General features: G+C 45.0%; 1 protein-coding gene across 2 annotated transcripts; it reads left to right on the top strand.

The window, feature by feature from the left end:
* Positions 1-856: 856 nt before the first annotated feature.
* Positions 857-24402, top strand: COQ8A (coenzyme Q8A). Of its 2 annotated transcripts, none has more exons than XM_073671833.1 (15): positions 857-1013; positions 9517-9718; positions 9938-10309; positions 12641-12707; positions 13499-13576; positions 16001-16123; positions 19455-19540; positions 19744-19884; positions 20085-20166; positions 20270-20363; positions 20664-20805; positions 22271-22378; positions 23102-23167; positions 23280-23366; positions 23708-24402. In XM_073671833.1, exons 2-15 carry the CDS (start codon positions 9542-9544, stop codon positions 23996-23998), a joined length of 1914 nt encoding a protein of 637 aa, XP_073527934.1. In that variant the 5' UTR covers positions 857-1013; positions 9517-9541; the 3' UTR covers positions 23999-24402. The 2 variants fall into 2 exon arrangements, with proteins under 2 accessions (XP_073527934.1, XP_073527935.1); XM_073671834.1 differs by lacking the exon at positions 857-1013 and adding an exon at positions 3271-3418.
* Positions 24403-24681: the final 279 nt, after the last annotated feature.

Here is a 24681-nt window from a genome sequence, read left to right as displayed (position 1 = left end):
TCTTTCAGGACCGCAGAGTGTCAGTTTCTCTCGCAGAGTCGCCAGTCTCCACAACAGATGTTTGACCACTAGGAAGTATAGAATGTAGTGAATCCGCCTGGTGCAGTGAACACATGCGGATTCACCTGCGTGCAATAATATGCTGCGTCCAGAGCGCTGCCTGTCCGGATCACACAGCCTAATTCAGTGAGTTACTCAGTGAGACACCGGAGCGCAGCAGCATTAGAAAAAATAATTTCTCTCTGTATACAAATCATAATTAATACACAACCCCGACCAAGCACGGCAACAATTCTGCATAACACAAGGCCTCACACCGCCACCTCAGTACAAATGGGATCAAGTTACCATCACTTTAATGAGACAGTGCCAACAAATTTGTTGCCCATTAGCGTCTTTTCATTCCTCGTTATTAAAGGGTTAATGAAATCTAAAAAGAAAACTGTTGCCCATAGGAACCAATCACAGATCAGTTTTCATTTTACCTCAGCAACTTTGGAAATAAAAGCTGCTCTGTGATTGGTTGCTACAGGCAACAAAGAAACTTTAAGTTTTACACCATCTTGATAAGTCAGACTCGGCCGTCCGCACCCCTGCGCTGGCTGACAACTCTCTCACGCCTTATATTCTAGGCGCTGACAACTTCGTGTCATTATGCGGACACCTGGGGTGTTTTAGAATGGCCGCGTTCTGATTGGCTGACAGACTTGTTATTGCTCTCCTGCCTGACACGCCCATTTTGCTGACAGCGAAGCTTCTGATTGGCTGAGCTGCCGTGCACACGCTTCGGGCACGCACGCTCAGTGACTGACAGCAGGGATGACCAATGGGTTTTCAGTTTAGACTTTTTGGCGACCAATAGGATTGCTTAAAGAGAAAGAGAAGAGGTAGGGGCGGGGCCGCTGTGGAGGACTTGGGAGGACGGCTGGTAAACACTGAGCACCTCGTGTCAGAGAGGCTGGGACGGGAGAAGAAGAGTGGAGCGGAGCCTGGAGACGGCGGGGCCTGTGCCGGTACGTCCTGTACTGGGGGGAGACGACTACAACTCCCAGCATGCCCTGGCTGGCTGTTGTGCTGGGACTTGTAGTGTTGTGGCCTCTGGTGCTGACCACATGGGTGCTGCTGCCATCTGGAGGGATGGGGTGTGGTAGGAGCGGCAGCACATGTCTGCAGCAAAAGTCACTGCAGCACGAGCTGATCCTATAGGTAGTGTTTTTTTTTTTTTTTTTTTTGTTTTTGGAACTTTATAGATCATTAAAATATTTTAAAATGTAAATGTTATAACAATGTGTTTACTGAGTAACTCCGGCTCCTGCAGCTTTCCCATCATTCACAGTGAGGCAAGCGGACTTTTTTTTTTTTTTGGAAAAGTTGCAAGGTCACCTGTAGATAACATTATGTGAGTGCACGTTTTTTTTTTTTTTTTTTTTTTCTTTCTCCTGTGGCTTTTGCAAAACTACAATATGGGAGTTATTGAGGGGATTTAATGTAGCCCACCCACTTATCTAGGTGTGATTCCCACCCTATATTGTGTACTGCCCCATCGTCTCTTAGGATTTAATGTATCCCACCTGCTTATCCATGTGTGATTCCCACCCTATAATAGGCATACTGCCCCATCGAAAGCAAATTTCTTAGTATTTTCCTTTTCCTCCCCCTAGAAGTTATAATGCGGGGGCTTTTATATTTTATGCTATATTTGGTGAGGTTCACATGTCCCGTAATCTTCCATTAGAATGGATCCAGCAGCAGTTGTGCAGACCCAAACTGCTTTTTCACGTGTGTGTGTGTGTGTGTGTATATATATATATATATTATAATATAATATAATATAATATATTTTCCTCTTCTTCAGTTTCTTACAATGGGAAGAGTGGGGGCTTTTATTTTATATTCGGCTACGATCACATGTCCTGTAATCTTCTGTTAGAACGGATCCAGCAGCAATCAGTTGACAAAAAAATTGTGCAGACACAACTTTCTTTTGTTTGGCAAAAAAAAATCCCTGATTTCTACTGGATCCATTTTTTTTTTTTTTTTTTTTTTTTTTTTTTGTAACATTGAAGTCTATGGAAAACGGATCTGTTAATCAGCCTTCTGTTTTTCTTTCATTTGAAAAGGATCCCTTTTTCTTTTTTTTTTTTTTTTCCTTACTGGATCAGTTTCAAATGGGAGAAAACTGATGGCGTTTTAACGAATCCGCTCTCTATAGACTTCAATGTTACAAAAACCGATCCAGCTGAACAACTTTTTGTCAACAGATTACTGCTGGATCCATTCTAACTGAAGATTACTGGCCATGTGATCATAGCCCAATATAAAATAAAAGCCCCCACTCGTCCCATTGTAAGATTCAGAAGAGGAAAAAATACATGAAAAAGCCGTGTCTGCACAACTTTTTTGCCAATGGATTGCTGCGGATCCATTCTAACATGATTACTGGAAAAATCTCACTATAGAATAGGCATCTGTACACTTTCATTTGGACTATTGTTTGTCTGTTTTCTTTTAGGAACAAGTGATCTTTTCCATCAGTTACACAACTCATTATGGATCTGTCTTATTTTTTCCCATCTATATGTAGAACTTTCTACTCTTTTCTGTTTAAAAAAACAACAAAAAAAGAAACAAGAAACCTGACATCAAATGACCCCATAATAACCAATAGGGCCCTTCTGCTTCCAATCGGATGCCTGATCCAACAGTTCACTTACTAATTGCAAGCTCGATGTCTGAAAGAGCATGTGAACAGAACCCAACATTAATGGCACAATTGCACTTTGCCATTTTTATTTTTGGCCAATTTATAGCTAGTTGTGCAGTGATTTCCAGCAGTGTTGCAGTTTTGCCATATCTGCAGGCTAGTGATAGGGGGCTGACTGTAGACCACCTCCTTATCCAGAGCAGACTTGCACCTTGTATTATGCATAGTTGCCCTCCTAAAAATCCCTTTTTAATACATTTTCTTGCACCTCCATTCAAGCCATCATGGTTGGGGGCATTTATATTATTGCCAGTCACTATAGATTAGCTGTGGGTGACTCTATGGTTGTTTTTGCCCTGGTATAAGTTGCTTGCACAAAGTTTGGCCGCTGGGAAGTTTTTCCTCTGACTTGGCACAGACCCCATCAGCCAGAGGGAGCGCTGTGAATCTAGGACACTCCATTGTCTGATGCCCTGGGACTTTCTGTTGCAGATCCTTCCTTTGCGCTACTGTAGGTGAATATAGATGACTATGTCATAGCAGAGAGGAGGGGGGTGTCGATGATGGTGATGCCATCGTGTGCCAGCTGCACTGTTACACCTGTTGAATGCCCTGTCGCTTTGATCTTGGCAGTGTGACCTTATTTATATGGAGCTCATGGAAATGTGAGCTCTGCATAGAAATCTTTAACACGGGGCGTGAAACACCCGAAAGGTGAGTTATCATTTTGGAAGAGTTTCTGAATTCCCCTCCAGGCTTTGTGCTCACTTCTCACAGCTGTCAGTTTTTGTGTCTGTGATTTGCTACAATCTTTCCCATTTTTCACATTTCTTTATAAAGGTTGCAACTTTGTTTCAATTTGTCATTTCCAGATTTTTGTGAATGAAAACCTGAACAGACCTAATATTTTACACTGGGGATTTGTTACATTTGTATCTTTAGCTTTCATTTTATTGGATACAAAACAGCCAGAAGGGAGAACCTGCACTGATACATTGTAACAATCAAAAAGGACTTGAGATTTGAGCTCCTGTTTCTTTGAATCTGTACAAGTTTGCAGACAAAGGTGGAAAACAAGAACGTTCCCATCCACAGAAAGCAAGCAGAGATCTTAAAACTGCTCATTTTACACAGGTGCAGCCAGAAGGATCTGATATTGTCCATGTGTCGCAACCTCCATGTTTTCTATGGGTTGGGGGAGGGCAAGAGGTCATGGCCAATGGCAATTTCACCACTTTGTCAGTTGGGTTGCTAAGCTCAGAGCTAATAATTATTGATTTATTTTGTTAACTTGCCTTCAGCGTCTTATCCTTTTTAAGTAGAAAAGTCAAAAGAAATTGTAAGGAAGAGCGAGATCTCCGCTAAGAGGAAGTCGGCATTATTGCATAACTGCCCTGACATTTACAGCCGGGGGGAGGGGGTCATTATATTATAAGGCATGTAAACACCTTAGCTTCACATTGCTGATCATAGGCTTGCAGTCCAATGGTAGAGCCCCCCCCCCTTGTATTATATGGGGCTTATGATGCCTTGTTTCTAGGTAGGATTCAGTCTGTGGGATTTAGCTATGTAGGTTCTGATTTTTGTAGCTTCTGTCCTTTACTTTGGGTCAGGGAGGATCCGGCTGTGGGGAGGTGTGTGTTTGGCTGCAGTGATATTTCCTCTTCTTTTACCCCCTGCGCTCTTAAAGGGTCTGCGCCTTGTTCCACTTTCTGGCTTCTGCTGGTTTTGTCTTCCAGGTCCGTATTGTTGTGGTTGGCTTGATGCCTGTTCAGCTTATAAATGTCTCTGCTTGTTTGGATGAGATATAATAGAGCAGCGAGTGTCACAATGTGCGCACCAGGAACTAGATTATGTCCCATAAAGTAATGACCGTTTTATTTCTAATGGTAATTACTCTATGTACAAGAATATAACTACTATAATACTGCCCCCTATGTACAAGAATATAACTACTATAATACTGCCCCCTATGTACAAGAATATAACTACTATAATACTGCCCCCTATGTACAAGAATATAACTACTATAATACTGCCCCCTATGTACAAGAATATAACTACTGACAGACTTCAGCTGGAGACCATTGTGACATCCTGTGATTTGTAGCTGCTCAACTGCGCCTTTATCTCCTTCTGATGTCCGGATGCTGTTCCTTGTATGTTACGGCCCCTAATTGTATCCTAGGCACCTCTGGTGGTGACATATTGTGGTTTTCTTCTTCCTTTATGCTACATGTTCTTTAAATAGCCTGTAATTGTATAATTCCCGAATAATCTGACTTTGCTCTGCCTGATGTAAAGCCGCTTAACAGGATTACCGGGGCATGAGTTTTGTTTTTTAATTATTTACTGCAGAGTTGACGTGGGGTGGAGGCGGTGGTCCTCCTCCTGGAGACTGGGTAACTTCTCCCACCTTGCTTGTCCTGTAGAATTACCTACAGTAGCTCGTGATCTCCGCTAGGAAAACAGATCCCACTAGAGATCAGGATTCCCAGGATTCCGTCATATAGTCATTACTTGATTTTTCTGAAAATCCTGTAACTCCTAGCAGCGCCCCCTTCAGTATTGCATTTGCAACTATGTGTTTCCTTGTAAACATTTGGCTTCTGTTTTTTTGCCATTTCATTACAGAATTTGCATTGAGCACCTCTGGGTATGCAGCTCTGTCTGCTGTATAGGAGACTGGCTGCACAGACTTGCTTCATGTCTATTAAGCATATAGCTTGTGCATTGTGCAGCAGCTTAAAGGGATTGTCTTTGAAGAGTGGAACACATCCTCTTATTATTTAGAAAGCAGCGATACTTTTCTATATAGGCAGTCTGGCTCAGATGAAGTGAATGGTTGTAGTACCACGCTCAACCTCCTGGGCAGATGGCGCTATTTCTGGCGTGGTTTTGCCACCTCCGGAACAATTTGCCATTAACCAGACCTTTTGTATCACCTGCTGATAACTTGTGTTGTTGTTGTGCACGTTGCCAAAAAAAAAGTCCAGAAATCTCCAGCATTTATGGCACAGGTGTTACCTGGCCTTACAGAGGTATTCTCAACATTGGGGGTCCAACCACTAATCCTGAGACTAAAGGGACCGCTGTGCTGTCATTCACAGGATTGGTAACCGGGCCCCGAGGTCGGATCCTTTGTAGGATGTCCGTTTCTATTTACTGACAGCAAGCAGAATTGTTCATCCCGGCTGGATTGTGACCGCTGTATTCTCCTGTGTCACGATCAAAGTGCGTGCTATTTCCCCGACTATCCGACCTGGGAATACGGTGTGATGTGAGCAGCCGCCTCCTTCGCCAAGGTCAGCGAGGGGGGGTGGGGGAAATGATTTACTTTAATGGAACGGTGCCACTTTTGGGAACGTTACCAAGGACTTGGGTAGGTGAAGCTTGTAACAGGTTGTTGTTTTGTAAAGATGCCTTGAGGATTAGTCATCGTGTAACGTCACGTGTGATTGTAAATGTCCTTTTATAAAGGACCTCTAAATTATTGCTTCTTTACATCGGGGTGCGTTTTTGGACTTTATCAAAAATGCAGTCTTTAAGAAGGGTTCGGCCAGTTCAGTATACTATCTGTATGCAATAAGCCCCTGAGCTCCCTCTAGTGGTGGCTGCAGGCGGACAGGGTCTGTGGCTCTCTGTGGGGCACCGCGGTTCTGTCGCCCTCAACTTTTTTTTTTTTTTTACTTGTCCAAAAGGATTAACCAAAAGAACATGCAAGCCTTTGAAATACAGGTGAAATGCATGCTGGGAACTGAGTGAAAGGAAGTTCTAGCATTTATAGTTCTGGCAGAATCCTGAAGAGCTGAGTGAATAAGTTACAAAGTATGAGCATTGGGATAGTTCCTGGACTTAGTAGACTGGCATATGCACTAAAAGCGGTTTTACCTTGTTCAGGGGTATGAGGGCAGCAAATTGATGCTTGTCCCAGTTTTGAGAGACAGTAGAAGTGCACTTTAAGGTTTCTACAACCTGTCCTCTTTGTTCTTGAGAGCTGGCTCCTGGTTGGATGTTATAAGCCTAGCTTGGCATTGCCAGAGATTCTCCTCTAGGGGTGTCTACCCCTCCTTTTTTTTTTTTTTTTTTTTTTTTCTTCACAGAATGGTTTTTAAATCTAAAAACCAAAAAATTACATTTTATCCAAGGCTGCACATTCCTATGAGGCATAATCTTTGGCGCCCCTTCTACATGTGCAGAGGATGCAGTACCGTTTGCAGACTTCTCATATTTCAGCCCCTTGTAGACCAGGTTACCTGAAGTGACTCCCCACCCACCCGCGCACGGCCCATCGGCAGCGGAAAGTCTGAAAATGACCAGGGAATGCACATTCCAGCCCAGATCGGATCCCGGCAGAGCGGAGTACGGCCTCCTGCAGGTCTGTATACCCCCATGGATGATATTCAGGACATGTACAGCGCCAACTTCTGGACAGAACGGTTAGGTTTACTAATGGGGCAAGTTTAGGAACCATGTCCAACGGGGCAGAGACATTTTGTAGAAGGAAGACTCCTTTCTATGGCCGCCTTACATTACACCAATGGTGCAGAAAAACTGGTGCCTGCTAGGGGGCAGACTGCTTTTCATTTTTATGCAACTTTGCAATTTAAAAAAACTCTCTTACATAGTTATGTGCTGTATTGGTCCGGGCTGCAAGTGTCTCCAGTCCTCCTATTTCTCTAGTTTGACCCCCCCTGATTTATCTTGCATACTTTAGCTGGACGTGTCCCTCAGGACTCATGGAAAGCTGGGTGCATATGTTTTGGTTGTCACCCAGCTTTCCCAGAAAACTGGGCCCATGTTAGCAGGTTACAGCTCCAGTCTGGTGATTAATGGGAGCTGGATTATCATGCCTGGGCTGCCTCTCGCTGACGTCACTGGTGACCGGCTCCTGAGACTTCTGACTCTGAGCCACAGGATTTATAGGATCTTCCTGGGGAGAAGTCTCGGGATTGAGGCCGGCGGAGCTGCGGGGAGAAGAGACGCCGGCTGTGTAAGGTCTGTGCTGGGGGGCACATTCAGGGGAACCTCGGCAGCCTCCGTGTGCGGTTATTGCCTATAGCTAACGGGTAATCATGTAGCGCGGTTTGCAATATTTTTACGGTTTTGTACCATAACGGCACAGTGTGTGCAAAATGTCTCATGTTCTTAATGCAAAGGTATAAAGGTGTCTGCCACAAACCTGCAAGGCTTTCCAGGAAAGTCGGCAGCAAAATAACAAAGGGTTGTGTCTTTTTTTTTTTTTTTTTTGTTTGTTTGTTTGTTTGTTTGTTTTTTCAAATTGGGGAGACAATATTAAATTCCCTCCGAGGCTGCACATTCAATAAACGCTTGACAAACTACAGTAGTGTGGATTCAGGCCACCACATCCATACCGCAGGAAAAATTGGCATCTTGGGGAATTAAAAACAGACAGGTCAATTTCTGGGCTTAGAACAGTGTTCACACTGCGTTTCTGCAGTATGTTCAGTAATTTTGCCTAAATCCCTCACTCCTCTAAAAAAAAAAAAAAAAAAAAAAAAAAAAAAGTTTCGGGCCCATCCCCCTCCCTTCCCCAAACCTGTAATGACATGAGCGACATTCAAGTGAAATTATTAACTTTTTTTTTCTTCTGAAAGTCCAGCTCCATCTGAAACCCATTCTTTAAAGGGAACCAAATTTGTTGGTTGCTTTTTTATTTATCTGTTAGAAAAAAATCTACACTATATCCTTAAATCCATGCACCCTTCCTTCAGTCTAGAGGTGTGTTCAGATGAGTCTCCAAAAAAAACAACTTACTCCAGTACCAGCCAGCTCCACCGAGGCTCGGCAGATGGGGTGTTTTTCCCTTAATTTTGGGGAAAATGCCTAGAGGGGTAGTTCAGTCTGCAAAAGTTGTCTGTCCCTTTTTGGTGGAGGGAGAAACTTTACAAAAAAATAAGTTTCATGACGACAGAACTGCTTATCTGAAACGTGCAACTTGTATTTGTTCCCCCCCCCCCGTTATGTATGGATTGCATCAGAACAGGATCCTCTACTTGTAGCGAAACACTAAATATACTGGAATTTGTTTTCTTTGCCCCCTGATAAGCTGCCGGAGTGGGGGCTAGATTAATACGTATTTACTGTATACACTTATCTGCAGCCACCTCTAGGGGGAGCTAAGTGGAATTGTCAAATATTTGGTACATGAACCTTTAAAGATGTTTAAAAAACTTTACTCTTAGGAAATCCTTTCTGTGGATGAAGTAAATTTGCACACTGCAGAAAACATTCACTGCACATGCCAATTTTAGTTCACTTGAGGCTGTGAAGATCAGCTTGTATTTTAGCTTTTACAATACGAAGGGTGACGTGTGACTCCTTGTACAACAATATTTACTCCTATGGGCCATCCTCTGCGGAACCGCATTGTGGGAACTCGACATTAAAGGGGGTTTTCCCAAAATGAATTTATCCTATCTATAGCAGCCAATGGAGCAAAGGTGGAGCATGCGCACTACTGCTCCATACATTGTCACTGGGGGTCTCGGTGTCAGATTCCCCCCTACCTCCAATCTTGTCTGGCAGTCCCATTATAAGACTATTAGGATGGGACTTGGGAGGGAAGAGCAGCTGCAGGAACAGTCTGTCTCTTTTATAGCATTTTCTCAGCCCAGTGCTGGGTTCACAGCTGCGCTGCTCGGTAGTGCTGGATTCACAGCTGCGCTGCTCGGTGTTGATCACTCGCCTGTAACTGCATTAACTCATCAAAGCTTTCCTGACATGCAGCAGGCAATAAACGGTAATTTGGAGACTGCACGTTCTCGCTCTGATGTGAGCTCTCTCAGCAGGTGTAGGACGCTGTGAGCAGCCATCATGGCGGCGGACGCAATCATGCTGGTGAGAGGCCTGGCTAAGCTCGGTAAGGCAGTGCTGGAGGTGCAGGCCGGGTTGCTGAAGCAGGTGACGCTGGGGAAGGATGCCGTCAACTTGGCAAGAAGTTTGCAAGTAGCAGCCGAGGAACGTTTCAGCTCCACCATGGGGAGAGTCCAGGTAAAAACTATTCCCTGATTTTATGTAATCAATGCAGAACTTCTCTCATCACTAAGCAGAACTGCAGTGCAAAGCATGGTGGAGAGCGACCGGAGTAGTGCCTGTATTGAATGAATTGGTCTCAAGATATTCCCAACACGCCTGCCGAGACACGTAGACTTGGTCAGGAAGTGATTACCGTATTGCATTTAAATATGGATTTTTCTGTTTCCATTTCAGGAATTGGGGAAGCAGCAGGAGAACTTCTCTGGGGAGGAAGGGGTGGACGTTTTTGAAGGGCCGGTCTCAGAGATGGCCGGCATGGAGTACTACTCAGCTCCTGATGAGACTTTCACCCACGATCCCAGTATTCCCAGTGCAGAAGCCAGCAGCCGAGGGCAGGAGACCCTCACCTTCCGTCCAGACCCAGATCGGGACAATGAGCCGTTATTTGGACATTTTAGAGACTCTGCCGGACCTTTTGCAGCTGCTGGTCAGAAAAGGGCTTTTCACCAGGATCCTACATCTTCTGTCGGTGGTCTTACAGCGGAGGACATTGATAAAGCCCGGGAGGCCAAGACCAACCCGGAGCAAAAGCCGCACAAACAAATGGTAAATCCCTTTATTTTCCTTTCCTCTGATGTACTTTTATTTTATTTTTTACTATACTTGTTGGTATTTTAGTGATGCACCAGGAAGCTCTGTATGAATCCAGCTCTGGACCCTAGAAATGAATAACATTCTAAATGTAGTGTGATCTTGTACTTTATTAGCATTGTCCTTTTCCTGATGTGGCCATTTTTTTTTTTTTTTTTTTGTGCATTTGTTTTTTTCCTCCCCTTTCCAAACATCAAGTAACTTTTTTTTTTTTATTTTAAATGTTTTTGAGCTCTCATTTTATTTTTCAACATTTACGCCCCAGTAAACCTGATTACTAAGAGTTGAACACTCCTAATATGAGCGGTGACGTGTGTGTAAAGCCCTGTACGTGCCGGGCAGATTAACAGCTCTGCAAAGCCTGATGACTCTGAAGAATCACTGCGGACGTCTGTCTACACATCCCTGTGCCTCATGGTGTATGTCTGCAGCCATAGTGAGGACGGCGGGAAATCTGCTGGAAGATGGAATTCAGCTCTGAGGTCGTTCCATTCACCTGGCAGGCATCGTTCAGTGAGCTGCAGTCTGCATATGACCTGTATACTCATTTTCCACAGCTTAGTATATGGACTGCTTATGGCTTCCAAAGCTTTTCAGTTTTTCTTGAGCAAAAGTCACTTGAGTTAATTGTCGGGATTCTGTGCCTTACTGTGATTGCAGCTCCGCAGTATAATGCAGATATTTTAGAACACTTGACACTCACTCACTATTCTGCTGGTGCAGTCACTGTGTACATACATTACTGATCCTGAGTTACATCCTGTATTATACCCCAGAGCTGCACTCACTATTCTGCTGGTGGAGTCACGGTGTACGTACATTACTGATCCTGAGTTACATCCTGTATTATACTCCAGAGCTGCACTCACTATTCTGCTGGTGCAGTCACTGTGTACATACATTACTGATCCTGAGTTACATCCTGTATTATACTCCAGAGCTGCACTCATTATTCTGCTGGTGCAGTCACTGTACATACATTACTTATTACATTACATCTCAACACTTCAGAGATTTCTATATAAATGTGTTTAGAGCGATGTTGGTGTGACTTGATGTAACAGCTCAGCTGAGTCCTGTCTGTTGGGCGTTTATTCCTCAGTAATCGGTCACTACGCACAAATTATTCTTCTGTGTTCCGGATCCGCATTATCAGGGCTGCTCCTCCAGATGTTACTGTGCACGGACACTGTGTAATACTTAATTTCTCCAGTGGAGGCGCTGCAGGTGAATCGCTTGCTGCTTGACGTATTGCAGAGCAGACCCTTCTGTCGGTGCCTTTAAGGTCTTCTCCATTTTGCACAATCTGTTAATACGGGGTCTCCACTGTGCACAACCCATAAGGTGACCGGACACTTCCTATATAATGGGAATATTAGATTATTATTATTTTTTTTTTTTTTGCTGAGGTCTTTATTGGAATCCTCCTGGTCACGCTCTGGCAGTGTGGACAGAATGTGATCGCTGCACAATGTTTTATTGATTACGTCTGTCCTGACCTTGGCATCACCTGTGACTTTCCCACTCTGTCACAGCGGAGGGCGATGGTGTTCGCTCTCATCCTAATAAATGGCTGAACAGAGGAGTTTGCAGCTAATTTTCCATTATTTAAAGGGTATGTCTGCGTTGCGTGTGGACCCAGTGACTCATTTACTGGGACACTTGGTTCTCTCTTTGCCACTAACTTATCAAGTCTTGCAGGGACAGTCATTCTTCACTTTTATAATATAAAGAAATATATTTTATGGTTTGCAACGTTTCTCTGCTGTGACAAATGGGTATGTGTGCCATATGTATCCCCTGTTCATCAGGCTCGTGCCATGGGGTTCCCGTTTTGTATGCATATGGCGTTGGCACTGAATATAGGTGAGAGATGCCACTTGGTGCTCATCTTATCACGCCTTACCTGGGCCACTTGCTTTTCTTGCAATTCTGACTTGCATTTGGCTCTTAAAAAGCAGTGCTGCGGAGCGTACGGTGAGTCATTGCGCTGGTGGATATTCAGACTTGTTCAGTACGGTAAAGTCAGAGGACTTACGACGTTGGCACTGAGCATAGGTGGGAGATGCCACCCAGCGCTCATCTTATCATACCTTATTTGGGCCACTTGCATTGCAATTCTGACTTGCATTTGGCTCTTAAAAAACAGTCGTGCTGCAGAGCGTACGGCGAGTCACTGCGCTGGATATTCAGACTCCTTCTGTACTGTAAAGTCAGCACAGTGGAATGTCCGTTATTCCTTTTTTCATGAAATCCTGTGTTTTTTTTTTTTTTTTTTTCTTTCAGCTCAGCGAGCGAGCCAGAGAGAGAAAGGTGCCAGTGACGCGGATCGGGAGATTGGCAAACTTTGGAGGTAAAGATATTGCGCTGCAGAGGGTTAATAGTAGCGCGATTATTACTCTATCTCCTCATCATGGGCGTGAAGATTTAGATTTTACCTCTAAATGGTGGTCACCTTTACCTGCGCTTTATGGGCGTCAGTTGAAAGATGTTATAGGGTAGTAATCTGCAAGATGTGACTGCATTCAGCCCCTTCTCCATAATGGCGGGGGAACCGTGTGTCAGGCTGTCCTGAACCTGCCCGTCATCTAATGATGACTCTAGGACAGAATGCGCAGTCTATACAGCAAAGCTGAGGAGTTAGTTGCTTTCTGATGATCGTCATGTGTTAAAAACTTCCAGTTTTGCTTCCGGTGAACATGAACATTCGTCTTTACATCCCAAAACCACAAAGTATATTCAACAGTTGCAGAAGGTTTTAATTCCCTAGGAAGCGAGCGCTGAGCACGTTCTTGTCCTGTCATTACCAGTAATGTCACGTCCTGAGGGATCTGTAAGACAATGGAGGGCTTTCTGCTGCGGGCACACAGTGCTGCAGATCAGCTGCACTGGTGATGATATAGGCTCGGCTACTGATTATAGGGGGGGATAAAATACTTAAAATAGTTCTGTGGTCAGAGGAGTGCCCAAGAGATGAAGTAAAGAAAGGCGAATGTGTAAGGAGGGTGTGTGAGTCGAGACAACGAAACAACTTATTATATAAAAACTTATATAAATTTATATAAAACTTCCTGCACGGAGTCCTGTCCCCTCTCTGATGGAGACTCGCACATTTACCCCTCTGATTTCTTCCCTCTTCTCCAGGTTTGGCCGTCGGTCTCGGTATCGGAGCTCTTGCAGAAGTGGCAAAGAAAAGTTTAGGTCCAAAAGGTGAAAATGATGGTGAGTGACCTGTGCACTATGGGTGCAGGGCTGTTTCCTGCCATCTGCCGAGGCCTGTCAGGCTTCGAGCATTCACCTCCTGCTGGTGCAGTGTCTGCTGTAGACCAGCCTGCTGGTATCGCCGGTAATGTAACGTATTAAAGGGGGGGGTTTTCTCAAGATTTATCTTCAGGAGCACACCGCTCCTCTGCCTTCTGGCTTCCTGCTTCCCAGGGGGCGGTGAGCTCCTGAAGATTGACAATTCGGACCAGCTCAATGGTCTCACCGCTGGTCCGAACTAGGCAGGTGACTGAAGCTGGCTGGAGCCAGTGACCCGGAAAGCTATGGAGTATAGAGCCTGGAAGCAGCACTTTTTGCCTAGGAGGACTCTTAAAGGGGTTGTTCACTATTGGACAACCCCAGCTTCCTTTGATGCCCCATAGAAAACGACAATCCATACTCCCCTCCTGAAGTGGCGCTGTTCCTTGTGGGTGACCTGACATTGTTACGTGACCACTGCAGCCATTCTGTAGTCTGTCAGATTTCTGCTCTGATAAAATGGTAATGACTGCTGCTGGTCAGCGACTGTTGATTGACTGCAGCAGTCACACCACATGGCAATGAATGAATCAAGCTGGGGTTGTCCAGTAGTGAGCAACACTTAATTGCAAAATTGCTTCTTCTTACAGGCACTTTGTAATTTTCTCCATTTAAGGACTCGAGACACTTTAACCATTAGCCAGCGGAATCTTTAAATGCTGCTTTGGATGCAACTGGAGTATAATCTCGATGGTGCATAGTGTTTGCAGCGTCCCTTCGGATGTGTAGATGGATCCTGACAAATTCAGTGCTAAAAAAAAAAGCTGTTCATCCACCAAACTCTGCGGGTCGGACCCCAGGGACCGGCTCGACTCTGTGCCCAGAGCTCCCACAACTTTAGAGATTGCTGCTGCCAGCCGGATATGTTTTCTGAAAGTGAAAGGTTCACCAAGTGCAAAGCTTAGAGGGTGCAGTACGTCCAGGTCCGGTTTTAGGGTGCTCATTGCCTTGTGCTGAAGCTGCCATCCATATGTAATATCCTGCAGCCAGACAAGAATCCAAGGAAACCAGGACAGTGCACGTGTTGCCCCTAGAGTAGTGACAATGGCGTGGGCACAAATATGGCCCCCACTCCACAGAGCAGAGGCCTACCTGAACACTCCCAGATGCTGGCACATGTGGTATTGGGGTCACCATGCGGCACGGTGCAGTTCATCCCCCGATCACTGCTTTCTCTGCATCTTGTCCTGGATTCGGAGCTGTCTGCACCTGTTACCTCGTCGGTGAGGCTCTGTCCGGGTCACTCGCCCTCCATTAGTGAGCTGCTTCTCTTCCTGACCCTCTTGAGCTCTTAATGACCCATCAGATCTCTGCTCTGACAGCTGGTGCCGGCTGCGGCTTTCATGGCGCTCTGGACAGATTGCTCCGGTTAACGTGGGCTCATTGTATGACCCCCGTACAGCTCAGATGTGGCACGTTATTAAAGTGCATAAGTAGACAACTTTTTTCTTTGTAGATTTGCCCTCGAATTTTGCTGCAGTTCTGTAAAATCTGCAGCATTTTTTTTTTTTGCAGGAAACAAGCCACAGTCCTGCACCTTTGGCATCGAATGTACTATATATATATATATATATATATATATATATATATATATATATATATATATATATATATATATATATATATATATATATATATATATATATATATATATATATATATATATATATATATATATATATATATATATATATATTCACCCTTTGCAATGGGTGCAATCTGTTACGTCTGCAGCAAAACTTGCATCATTTAGCTGGAGATTCTTCGTGGACGTACCCAAAGGCTCCGAACTTCGAAAGGCTTCTTGTAATTGAGGAATGATGCAGCTTCACTTCTTCGTACTGAAAGTTTAGGCCTTGTTGAACACTTGTTTGGGGGCCACAGATTTCAGTATGACTGGTAACTTTTGGGTGTAGTGAAGGTGATAAATACAGGCAGAAAAATGGCACCTTCTCCACTCTGTCCCTTATTGACTCTTGGTGAAATCACGATCTGTGAACAGGAGCCGGGCACAGCGGATCCGCTAGTTGTTTTCTCCCCAGATCGGCGCCCAGGAATGTGCCCTCTGCGGCCGTGGGCTCGGTGCATTGTTTATTGAGTCCGGGCGCGGCGCTGGGTGGATTGCTGCTGAGTAGTGATTTATGTCTTAGATATCGGCTGCAGAGCTGCCTTCCCATCTGTGCGGCCTGGACCTGGAGAATGCTGTAGACCTTTGTTGATTATCCACTATTGGCAAAATTTAATCCAAATATAATGAGGTTTTTTTGCATTTAATACTAGTGCTGCCGCCTGCAGCTGTGGATGTTTTGTCCTCTTCTATAAACCTTATTTTCTTTTAAATTTCAGGGAAAAAATCAGTCATGGACTCCAGCCCCTTCTTATCAGAAGCCAACGCCGAGAGGATCGTGAGGACCTTGTGCAAGGTTCGTGGTGCTGCCCTGAAACTCGGCCAGATGTTGAGCATTCAAGGTAAGGTCCCCGCTGGCGGTGGTGTCGCCCCTTGCAGCCACGTGACGTCTTGCTAGCACAGTACTGCAGATTCAGGATGGTTTGTTCATCTAGAGCCCTCTGATGCATAACAGAATTCAAAAATCCTGACATTTTGGCCCTATAGGGATGTGTATTATCTATATGATGGTGCAAATGTTCATGTTTTAAGGCCTCCGGCAGAATCAAGTGTCACATCTGTTTATGCAGCGAGCTCTGCACCGGTGCCCCGCTTGTACAAGATGGCTGACGCTTGTGCCGGTACTGATTTATTGTAATTTAGCTCCTCACATGGGCAGAATAAATTAAAGTGCAAAAAATACATATTTATATTGGCACAAAATACACAAATATTTCACATTTTTAACTTTTATTCCGCCAAGGTAAGTGTTCTTGACCTTGGTGTCGCCTAACTTGCCCCCTTCACATCAAGCAGAGGCACATAATCAGTGGAAAGACTCCCATCAGCATAATTGGAGAAGTGTAAATCTTCCTCTCTGGAGCTGCGCTCTTAATCTGTGCAGAATGTTCCCCGTCCTGTGTTTACAGCAGTGATTTTTAGCCCCGCTCGCTTCCCGTCGTCAGTCTTGTAACCTTTTAATCTTTGGCAAATGCCTCCGCTCAGAAATCACCAGTATAATCTGAACACACGGCTTTGTGGGGATTTCGCTCCTTTAAAAGATGTCAACTATAGTGATTTAAACATCAGCTTTTGCAAAACTAAGGCAGGGGTTAATCAGATATGCTAATTAGGTGATCAGTGTACCCTAGGAGTGGCCAAGCAGCTGCTTACACTGGTTCCCCACCTCCTTCACTGGTGATTGATAGCACTGGCTTTCTTGGAGAGAGAGCCTGGTCTGCACTATTAATCATTAGTGAGAGAGGTGGGGCATGCAGAACCAGTGGCTGCACCCGGGGTGCGCTCTGCCTCGTGGCTGCACAAATCTGGGAAACGGACTGCAGCAAAGTGAGTTTTTAGTTATACTGTACAACCCAAGCTCCACACTCGGGAGACAACGGTGCATTATTTTGTTTTTGGGTAGTCCAGATTACTCTTGCTCCATATCCCTAATCTGAATCTTACCTCCTGATTGTAAAGATGGAGAATTCTAGTTGGGGGGGGGGGGGGGGGTGGAACCATGTTCAGACAAGAGGCTATGCAAAGTGAATTGGGTGATACCAGAGAGTGATAGCTCATCTATGCATAACTGGTCCTGCTCGGTCCAGTTGCTGAGCAGGTGACGTGTTTGCATCTGTTCTGGTGCACCGACCTTATAGAGACTGGACATCCTTGACCTCCTCCCCTGCTCTCCCAGGTCACAGCTGCTGTATAAGGACCCTGAGGTGGGGGGGGGGGTGGGATTATAACAGTTGTCTATTGGTGAAGCCCCCTCGCCTGCACTCGGAGGGAACGCTCTGCTCTGGTGCCGGCTCTCAATGTCCTCACTTAGCGACCTTCTCACATCACCTTTCCCAGGAGCAGAGCGACCCAAAATCTGACGGGAAGGAATAAACCAGCCGGGCTATTGCAAGTTTTCAGCACTTATCGACCTAAACTAAAATCCTTAACGAGCCACAAACAAGGAACATAAAAAATGGAGGAAAGGCAAAGTCGTGCAGCAGCCCTGCGCCGGCAGATGTGTAGACATATCCATAGGATTGTATTCACATGTCGCTGCTTACTCTCCTCTGCCTCTCATCTTTTAGACTGTAATTATCTTTCAATTGCAGACTTTTTTTTTTTTTTTTTTTTAACTTCCACACGAAAACCTTATACTTTTGCTGCTGCAGCTTGACATTGAGTAGAATTACTTTTTTAAAGGGGGTTGTCCAGGATTGAAATATTGATGTCGATCAGATCAGTGGTGGTCTGACGCCCAATTGCCTGTCTGCAGCTCCTGTGGTGGCCGTGCGTAGCCGGATCAGCACCACTCCATACTCCGTGTAGTGGCAGTTCTCGGTACTGCACCTCGGGCCCCGTGCTCAAATTCACTTCAATAGGAGCCAACAATGGCGCAGACCATTCCAGTCTTATCTACAACCGCCGCTATACTAGCAACATGTTCTGCAGCTGTTGTCCAGTCTATATAATAAGCTCCGGCCTCCAGAAATCATCCTGGGGGAAGCCCATGGTAGTTGAAAGGGAGAACGAAAATAATTTGTCAGGCTTTAAAAATAGAAGTGGGGGGGGGGATAAATTCTCTGCACGCCGAAAATGTCCGACCCTGAAATATCAACGTCCGGGAGGGGATTCAGTTACAGAAACCATTGTTATAGTAGATTAAAAATACAACGCAAAACAATGACTACAAGTATTAAATCTGGTGTGTATATATATATATATATATATATATATAAAAAAAAATTAAGGTATATTTCATGTAGCAAATATGCAGTGTTTGTTCGTTCGTTCTCTCCTCCCAAGAGCTTCAACCTTACTTTCCTGCCCTCATGGCCGTAAGAGGGCTTGGTTTTTGCAGGATCAGTTGTAGTTTTGGATTAATTTTTTTTTTTTTTTTTTTTTTTTTTTCCAAAACGCCCATGCGGTTTATGAATTGACCCTAAAGTGCTCATTCGCTGTCATAAATTGTGGATTCACGATTACATGGTTGTGGTAGGGTGTATAAAGCCGTGCACCTACAGTTTCAGTCTGCAATCTGTATTCCTTAATTCATTTGCAGCCCCCCTGATATTTAGTTTACAGCCAAGTTTCAGATTTTTTTTTTTTTTTTGAGTGTCCCTCCCAGTAACACAGGCTGGATGGGAGGTCTCTGTCTCTCTCCTAGTAATATAGGCTGGATGTGAGATTGGTTTGTGTATCCAGGGTGTTTTCATTAGGTCAACTATATAAGTAGAATAACTTATCCTGCGCTGATTTTTTTCATCCTTATCTATTTATTTTTCTCCACCTTCCCAGCGACTGCACATGCTTTCCCTTCTCGATCTGTGTACAACTTTCTATACTTCATTAATAAAGAATATATAGAAAGTCCCTTAACTTTAATTTTACAAAACCAGCAACCAATTACCAGGCATTTTCCAAAATCTTGTTTATTCAGGCGTCTCCACATTATCAGTGATTGATATCAAGAAGATAAACACCTAAAGTATCCTACTTATAAATTGCCATAAAGCAACGATACCATTGTTTTGGAGTCACGATATCGAGAAGAGTCAAATGTAAAATAGATTTAATTTGTTTTATATTATGAGAACAAAGAATAAAACTGAGCTGTGCAGAGGAATGTAATATTTTTCTATATATCACCTGGTCTCTCTGTGATTACGGTTCTGTATCTTTGTCTCTGTGCAGACGACGCCTTCATTAATCCGCAACTGCAGAAGATCTTTGAGCGGGTGCGTCAGAGCGCCGACTTCATGCCCATCAAGCAAATGACGGTGAGTCTCCGATTCTGCGACGTATGTGGCCGAAATAATAGGGGAATATTGTCTGAGCTGCCCCGTCTGTGTATCAGAGCAAAGAGACAGTACCTGATGCTCTAGAGGACCGAGCTCTCCATGTATTATACTGTGCAGAGTATATGGCAGCATCAGTCACCTGTAACAATCTTATCTCTATAATAAGTGTGCATGATCCACAGAAAACGTTGAACGCCGACCTGGGGCCCAACTGGAGGGACAAACTGGAGTCCTTTGAAGAACGGCCATTTGCTGCCGCCTCCATTGGTCAGGTCCATCTGGCTCGTCTAAAGGATGGGAGAGAAGTTGCCATGAAAATCCAGGTCCGTGTTGTGTGTTTGTTTTTTTTTGTTTTTTTTTGTACCCCCGTCTATTCAATTAGGCTGCAGATACACAGCAGTAATTATATTTTAATACATATTTTTATTCTAATTAATGCGATAATTATAATGCATTATATTTTTTAATTTATTGTATAGATAAAATTTATATCTCTATTTTTATTAATCATATATATCTTTAGTATCCTGGAGTGGCTCAAAGTATTAACAGCGATGTGCACAATCTGATGACCGTCCTCAATATGAGCAACGCTCTGCCTGAAGGTAAAATTAATCCCGCTGTTCTGTGACTCCTACAATGATCCTTTCGGTGACCTCTCGTCCTATAAGGCTCCGTCCGGATCATTGTTTTTTGCTTTTCTTGCAGGTCTGTTCCCCGAGCACCTGATAGAAGTCCTCAGCCGAGAGCTGGCCCTGGAGTGCGACTACAAGAGGGAGGCCGCGTGTGCCAAGAAATTCAAGTAGGTCCACGCCGGGGGTCAAAGAGATTTGTCATCTGTAGGAAAACCTAGATGCTTTTTCCTGCAGGAGCTATGGGGTTAAACTGCTGCAATTAGGGGCTCATTTTCTAAGACCCTCCCCCACATGCCATTCACTTAAGTGTTGGGGGTAGGCATTAATGCACCTTTCACATGTTGACACTGGATTTAGAGCGATGTGGTAACGTATGTTGGTGCTGCCGACATTAACTACTGATGTAGCAGAGCTGAGCGAGTCAGATGGGGGTGAAACCTGCACTGACTCTTCCCTATTGATTACAGGGAGCTGCTGAATGATCACCCCTTCTTCTACGTGCCGGCCGTCGTGGACGATCTGTGCAGCGCTCACGTCCTGACCACAGAACTAGTCACCGGTTTCCCACTCGATCAAGCGGAGCAGCTCAACCAGGAGACACGCAACGAGGTACGACATGAGGAGGACGCAAACCTCCAAATGGACAGGTCTTGAAACTCGCACACTAAGCCAAAACCTCTGCTAATAAGGAGTAGTATCTATACCTGCCGAGGTGACGCTGCTTTCTCTAGTCCACTTGTGGCCACTAGGGGAGCTGTGTATATTGCTGCTGGTCATATGCCCTTGGCTGTGGGCATCATAGATCTTGTGATTTATCGCATCTCATGGCACAAGAGACCACACAATGATCCAGGGGCGACGGCAGGTTTTTTTTGCTACAAAATGCAATAAAAAAAAAAAAATCACTCGGTTACGTACCCCAAAATGGTATAAACAATAACAAACACAAGTGTTAATCCAGCTCCACAAGCGAAGCTGTTCCTTAATGCAAAATTCTTCTTGCCACTAAAATGGTAAAAAAGGGTCAAAAAAGGCAAAACCCACTGTACATCATATGGTAAAATAATAAATGGTGTCATTTAAAACTACAACTTGTCCTGTGGGGGGAAAAAAACAAACTTCTGTAAAGTTTGACATTTAAAAAGGGGGGAGGGGGACACCCAAAATGGCCTCATCAAGAAGATTATTTCCAGAATTTATTTGTTAATTTAATTGTCTGTGTCCTGTCGAGCGGATCCAAACCAGAGCGCCCCCCCCCCCCCCCCCATGATGTCAGTATAGAAGACCGTGGGGGATATCTGGGGTATTTCGGAGCTTTCTGCCTGTTTATATTGAGCTATAGGGTTATCTGCTATTATAATACTATGTATAATTTCCATCAAATATTTAGAAGATCTGTCTACTACTATATGTACTTCTACATATGGACCCTATGGGGGTCTAAAATAAAATATATAAACACACTGGACACTTGAACCTAAAGCAGAGCCCCCAGCGAGTTGCATAAGCCGCCCGTGTCCCCTCTTGCCTCCCGGTGCTCCCGTGTTTTGCTCGCTGTTGACAGTGCACACAGCGGCGTCACCTTCAGTGACCTTGAAGCGTCGGCGGGATGTGTGCCGGGAACGTGTCTGCTGTGTGACAGATCCTGCTCTACAGCTGCCGCCCTGGAGCCCCGCCATGTCCCACCCCCGGCTGGCATCACCTCCCCAAAATAACTTCCTTACCCTTTCTATGTGACACAAGGGTCCTGGAAAGTTACCGCTGGTAAACAAGGAGAGCCGGCTGCAGTGCGGGGATCATGGACCTGCTGCTCAGCTCTCCTGATGTGCAAAGTCCAAAAAATCACCCCCACCCACCATAGTGCAAATCTTTAGTAATAAAACATATAATGGACTATTTAGTATAAACTGCAGATTTTTGGGTTACTGTTCCTTTTAACATGTGTATTGGGGGCACCTGGCAGCTCGCTGCTGTTTTTGGTGGCGCCTCCAATAGTTTTTATTATAGATCCGGACTCCGCGTTCATTATGGAAGGTCACAGAGTAAAACTCTCATCATTGTGTTCTGCTTTCAGATCTGTGAGAACATCCTGACTTTGTGCCTCCGGGAGCTGTTCGAGTTCCGCTTCATGCAGACCGACCCGAACTGGTCCAACTTCTTCTACGACCCAGAGCTGAAAAAGGTAATTACACCCCTTGCTCCTGCGATCAGTGGATCCTCACCCGGCATCACTGTCCTTTCTGCTGTGCAAAATGGATTGAACTGTCTGGAAGCGGTGGCCGGATCTGGTCTTGGTGCTGCTGCGGCGGTGGCCGGATCTGGTCTTGGTGCTGCTGCGGCCGGATCTGGTCTTGGTGCTGCTGCGGCGGTGGCCGGATCTGGTCTTGGTGCGGCTTTATTTGATGAAGTCCTTTTTGGAGCGGAGTCTAATAGTTCAGTGTACACATACACCTGCACCCTGAGCGACATACACTGGCGGTATCTGCCTCTGTAATACAACTCCTAGGAGCAGTGGGCTCCGATCGCTGCCGTTTATTCATTTGATGACAGCAGAGTTTACTGTACAGGTTAAATCATTTTAGATTTTGATCAGACATTTTAAAGGCTGGAAAAAAATCACAAACTCAAAACTGCCTTTTTTTTTTTTTTTTTTTTAATTGATCCTGGCTGATTTTTACTGTACACTAGCAATAAAACAAAACACCAAAAAATGTCTGAATTGTTATGGCTCTTGGAAATAAAATGGCCGCTGCCCTGTCCCCTGTGCCTATTGACTTTCCATTGGTGGTCTCCTTTCCTGGCTGCAGCTTTCTGGGGCTGGAGGTTTCCTTTCACGTTGTTCTATGTGCGGTTTTTCGCTGCGCGCCCTCATCTTCTCCCGTTCTTCACCCTCTGTTTCCCATAGGTCGCCCTGCTGGATTTCGGAGCGACCCGCGGCTTTGATGAAGAATTCACCGACCTGTATATTGAGGTGAGTCCGTTTAGACTCGTACGACTGTGCGGCCATGACACAACTAGAACGCCCAGAGAATGGCGCTCCACACTTCTTATTCACGCCCGCCGCCATATTTTTGATCTTCCAGGTAATTCGAGCCGCAGCCGACAAAGATCGAGAGAAACTCCTGAAGAAGTCGATTGAGATGAAGTTCCTCACCGGATACGAGTCGAAGGTAAAGCGGCCGTAGCCAATCAGAGTCCAGCTCCCGTCAGTAATCATGAAATCTGATTGATCGAGTTCTAAGGTCTGATAGTTTGGAACGTTTTAAAAGGGCGCTTCCATCTTTTGTTCTGTGGCCAGAGGTGAACGGCCCGTGCTACACTGCTCCCATAGAAGTTATTTGGAATTATGGAAACCACACAGCTATAGGAGTAACGCAGGATCAGACTACGCAGGGGATTTGTAGTCTGTAACCATGGAGATGCACAGGTCTGCATAGGAGCTGCATACAGGAAGTTGTAGGAGATTGTTAATCTATAGGAATTGCTTGATTGGTCTCTGCTTTCTCCTCAGGCCATGGAGAACGCTCACCTCGAAGCCGTCCTCATCCTCGGTGAGGCCTTCGCGTCGGATGTACCCTTTGACTTTGGCTCCCAGAGCACCACGGACAGAATCCACCGCCTGATCCCCATCATGTTAAAGCATCGGCTCATCCCACCACCGGAGGAGACCTACTCCCTTCACCGCAAGATGGGGGGATCCTTCCTCATCTGCTCCAAGCTGAAGGCTGCAATGCCCTGCAAGGATATGTTCGAGGAGGCATATAAGAATTACTGGAAGGGGAAGGAGCACAAGAAGCCTTAAAGGGCCCGGACTGTTTTAATAAAAAAAAAAAAAAAAATTCACCTCCCCTCCCCCACACAGACATTTGCACTCTAATCACCCGACGCTTTTATTAGAGCGCGACAGGAGAGGTTGGAGTCATGGCAGCCGCCACGATCTGCTCCGACCTACAGACATCATCGGCCGCTGGCTCCTTACGAGTCCGTAATAGGAAATAAACTGTGGAAACTTCTGGGATCGTCTCATGATGACTGGAGAGGTGGCGGTCCCCCCACACCACCCCAAGTCGGGGACCTTGGAAGGTTTTGTATCTCGGCTTTTTATGCAAGATGGAAGGAACTATAATCACTTTATTTTTGTTTTCAAATTATTATTTTTTTGTTTTTCTGGCAATTAAGTGGAATTAAATGCTTTTTGTACTGTAACGACCAGACTTGTAATATAGGAGTCTGGTTTTGTTTTGGGGGGCAGGGGATCGACCAGCTATGTGATTAACCCTTCGTGTACCCAGTGTGTATTGCGTCACATTTCCCCCTACACAAGGCCACTGGCACACATGCGAGTATTGTGTCCTGTCTTACCAGCAGTCACCACAAGACGGCGCCAGCTCAGATGCTATTATGTGGCACGTACACGTCATGACATTTACCCTGGATCTGAGTGCGGCGGATTAAAAGGAAGGAAAAGATTTTGGTTACTCATCG

This window comes from Phyllobates terribilis, unplaced genomic scaffold (assembly GCF_046119375.1).
Source record: "Phyllobates terribilis strain yellow unplaced genomic scaffold, ASM4611937v1 Scaffold_3__8_contigs__length_932513732, whole genome shotgun sequence".
Classification (NCBI taxonomy): Eukaryota; Metazoa; Chordata; class Amphibia; order Anura; family Dendrobatidae; genus Phyllobates; species Phyllobates terribilis.
Note: the sequence above shows the minus strand (reverse complement) of the source record. Positions and strands in the feature narration are given on the sequence as shown.

Excerpts from the sequence above, each read along its gene's own strand:
- COQ8A (XM_073671833.1), top strand. The coding sequence starts at position 9,542 with ATGGCGGCGGACGCAATCATGCTGGTGAGAGGCCTGGCTAAGCTCGGT. Across the intron at positions 12,708-13,498 it reads GAGATTGGCAAACTTTGGAG|GTTTGGCCGTCGGTCTCGGT; the intron begins GTAAAGATATTG and ends CCTCTTCTCCAG. Across the intron at positions 20,806-22,270 it reads ACCAGGAGACACGCAACGAG|ATCTGTGAGAACATCCTGAC; the intron begins GTACGACATGAG and ends TTCTGCTTTCAG.